This window comes from Chelonoidis abingdonii, chromosome 11, assembly GCF_003597395.2.
Source record: "Chelonoidis abingdonii isolate Lonesome George chromosome 11, CheloAbing_2.0, whole genome shotgun sequence".
Lineage (NCBI taxonomy): Eukaryota > Metazoa > Chordata > Testudines > Testudinidae > Chelonoidis > Chelonoidis abingdonii.
The window spans coordinates 10,566,331-10,570,148 of NC_133779.1; the positions used below are offsets into that span (position 1 = coordinate 10,566,331).

Consider the following 3,818-nt stretch of genomic DNA (forward strand, 5'->3'; position numbering starts at 1 on the left):
CACATTTCCAGCATCTCCCAAGAATGAGCTGAACAGAAATGTCACTTCCATTTCCCCCCATCTCTACCTACAAAGGGATTGCATTTCCCAAACAATAGGCAACATGCACCTGATTAGGAAGGAGATATCTTCAGGAGCGACCTCTTGCAGGGCCTACGCCACAACTGCTTCGGGAGCCCAATGCATGGGTATTTTGTTTAGTTACCAGTCATTTACTAGGGAATCCTCTTCCCAGAACTTTAGAAAAAATATTGGCCTAACCAATTGAACAACAGGGGGGACTGGGATGGTGATGGAGAATAAGAGAATCCCTCTGACTTACTCTAAACACTTCTGTTTTTACAGCAGGTGCAATGACATTTTCCCTATCCCTGCCTTGTTCCTGCTCTTTGTTATAGTTCAATATATTTTAAATGAGGAAAACAGTAGCAAAAATATCTGCTTTCCAACACAACTTGAAGCAACATCAGAGCAACTGGGAATGAAACAATTTCTTCCCCAAGAGGGAACCTGATGACTAACAATTGCTTTGAAATGGGGGAACAGTATAACCGTGATGCTCAGGGTTTGTTTAGACTAGGAAAAGTGATGGAGTTTAGGTCAGGTCAACGGGAAAGCTAATGCCAACCACTGCACCTAGGCTGCATCTGCTCTACAAGTATAATTGTCTTTTTACACCAAGATCACTAACTTGAGCAGCCAACGCCATGTACAGTCCTAGTGGATTTAAGGCACAGGTAATTTTTGCTTCAGTGTAGCGTGTTGGGATCAAACCTCTCTCCCACCTGGAGCTGATGAACATTCCTGGCAGGAGGGACACACACATCTATGACTCAAAAGGAAAAGAGTTGATAGAAAAGATCACAGGAATGACCCCAAAGAAGGGTGAACTGCAAAACACAGAAGCAGGCAACTGATCTGGTGGAGCTGAGGCACCACGGTGAAGATGGTGCAAAAATCACTTTGTGGGAATTATCAAATGTGATTAAAAAAAAAATCTTTGGCCAGCCCTAGTCAAGGGATTTATTACAATTCTCTCTGATGTGGATTTTCTGATGTCTAATAAGGCTTGAGCTATCATTGAAGCATTTCCCACACTCAGAGCATGTGCACGGCTTCTCTCCTGTGTGGATTCTCTGATGTGTGATAAGGTTTGAGCGCTGATTGAAGTTTTTACCACACTTGGTGCATGTGTAGGGCTTCTCTCCTGTGTGGATTCTCTGATGTCTGATAAGGTCTGAGCTGCAACTGAAGCTTTTCCCACACTCAGAGCACGTGTAGGGTGTCTCTCCTGTGTGGATTCTCTGATGTCTGATAAGATGTGAGCGCCGACTGAAGTTTTTCCCACACTCAGAGCATGTGTAGAGTGTCTCACCTGTGTGGATTGTCTGATGTGTGATAAGCCAGACTAGGTCATTCTGCCTGCACCGGAAAGAGAGAAATCTCAGAGTAGAGGAACGGAAAGGGTGAAACAAACCAATATGTTGGGAGAGATCAAACCTATCAGGGCTTATTTTCCCAAACCTTCCCCGAGACAAAAGGAAGGATCAGTTTTTGGTCTGCATCTCACCCAGAACACTCAGGGGAAGCGAGATCCAGGAAGGACCTAGCTGGGCCAGTTTGTCAGAGTAGGAGGGAAGCCATGGTGGACATCCTCTGCCATAACGATTAGACAACTCAGGGAACAATCCTGACTTTGGAAGAGCTCAGAGGGTCGTTTGTAGGGCATGCCCAAATGTTCCTGCATTTCCAAACAGTTTTGAGCTGGTTTAAACCAATTCTTCACCTTGGCAGGCAGTTTCTTCGGGAGACACTTCTTTCTCAGAGCCATGGAGGTCGGGACCCATGGGCTCCTCCTCTTCGTTCGAGCCTGCGAGATTTTTTGCACATCAGGTTTGGAATTGAACCCTGCTGAAATCAAAGAAAAAAGGGAGATGAGTGGAATCTGTGGGATATTATGTCACAAAAGAATATCCATGGTTTTAACACCAGCTTATTGTTAAGACAGTAACATCCCAAAGCCATCAAAGTGGCCAGGGAGTTGTTGTTATATAATCAATGCATTACTTTAGTACCTAAGGACCAACTAACACTGGTCCTCATTGTGCCAGGCAACAGTACAAACAGAGAATAGTAGACTGGCCCATTCCCTGAAAAATTGTACAACTAAATAGACAAGACAGACACGAAAGAGGGAGGGGGTAGAACCCACTGTTAGGAATAGAGATATTCACCTGACTGTAAAGCTATACTTTAAGAACTTAGGTGTATTTTATCACTCTTGCTACTTACAGGGGTATAAAACAAAGAATCAAACCACAGTCGTCTGTGTAGGGCCTTCTCTCAGTAACCAAGATAGTCTGAGGCCTTGTTCTAGGCTAAGGCCTTTGGCTAAGCAGCAGGGGCAGCCTAAGCTGGGAAGCAAAGGTCCATCCTCACATCCCAAACAGTCACACTGAATAAGGTGCTATTGGTGCGTGTCCATAGGTCTCACTCCGCCTCTGAACTTAAGGTACAGATGTGGGAACCTGCATGAACCGTTTAAGCTTACCTACCAGCTTAGATTCTGGTTCGCTGCCACCAATCCCAGATTTCTGAGTAACCTGAAAACTCTTTCCCTCAAAACCTTCCCTCCCCAGGCCTGATAGCCTTGAAAGAACTCCTCCACCAATTCCCTGGGAGTCCAGATCAATTCCTGATCTCAAAACAAGCGCAGAATAATCCTTCTCTCCCTTTTTCTCCACTAATCACTGGTGAGTCCAGATCCGATTCCCTTGATCTAAAAAGAACAGGGGAAAAAATTAATCAGCGTTCTTAAAAGAAGGCTTTGAATAAAAGAAAAGAAAGGTAAACAGAAAGGAAAGGAAAAACCCTCGTGGGAACAGCATACCAGCTTAAATCTCACAGACAATAGACTAAACCACGGGATGTTCCCCTGGGCAAAAAAACATATTTAAACAACAGAATCAATTTGATAATTCTAATGACAAGTTAAAAAGAAATAAATAAACTATTTATCCTTTCCTAAAATTACTACTCTGATAAGAGGTGGTTCCTTGATTTTTCATTCCGGTGAAATGACTGACTTAAACAAGCGAAAATTCTTTCTTCTTTTGCAACAATCTGTTCTCCGTATTGGTTCCTCTGTCAGCTGTCGCTAGGCACCTATTTTTTTTTTTTAACTTTCCCGTCATAAGCCACAGATATGGATCCTAGGATCTGTGCAAGCCCTTGGCTTTTAAAAAACAGTCTTACGGGAGGTGCCTTGAAGTGCAACACTAGACCAAGGGCTCACAATAGCCTGTCTAAGCAAGGATAGACCAGGAGCTTCAACACCTGGAGACGAGCCTCTGCTTCAACACTCCTATTAAACCTTGAGTGATGCCAGCAGCTTCAGCTGAACTACACTCCTGTTCAGTGATACTGTTCCTAGTATGTACAGAGCAAATTTTGCTCTGTGACACTGGCAAACTTTAAAACTTAGCAGAGCTTATTAGTCACGGAGCAATTGGGAAGTCCTTAGATTTAGACACGAGATGTGAAGAAGCATAATGTCCATGCTGGCATGCCCTTGAGATAGGGCTGCTGTAGAAAACAGTTTGTTTCCTTCAACTGTGCCTGTCATTTGTCTTCACTCCACGAACTCTCTGCATCTGCTAGCCCAGTTCTTCGCTCCAAAATATATGAGTCCATGTAAGCTTCACCAGTCCAAGTGGAGATCCTCCCATGGACAGGGACAATTAATTCCCTTGTCTGTCGGTATCATGATGTAGGTTAGTTCCGCAGCCAGTCCTTAAAATGACTCGATTTCATATCAA

General features: G+C 43.9%; 1 protein-coding gene across 1 annotated transcript in view; it reads right to left on the reverse strand.

Moving 5' to 3' along the window:
* Positions 1-987: 987 nt before the first annotated feature.
* Positions 988-3,818, reverse strand: part of LOC142047555 (uncharacterized) — a 23,655-nt gene continuing 20,824 nt past the window's right edge. The window contains exon 4 of the mRNA XM_075071252.1: positions 988-1,422. Coding sequence (XP_074927353.1) covers positions 1,011-1,422 — 412 coding nt within the window. The 3' untranslated portion in view covers positions 988-1,010. The remainder of the gene's footprint in view (positions 1,423-3,818) is intronic.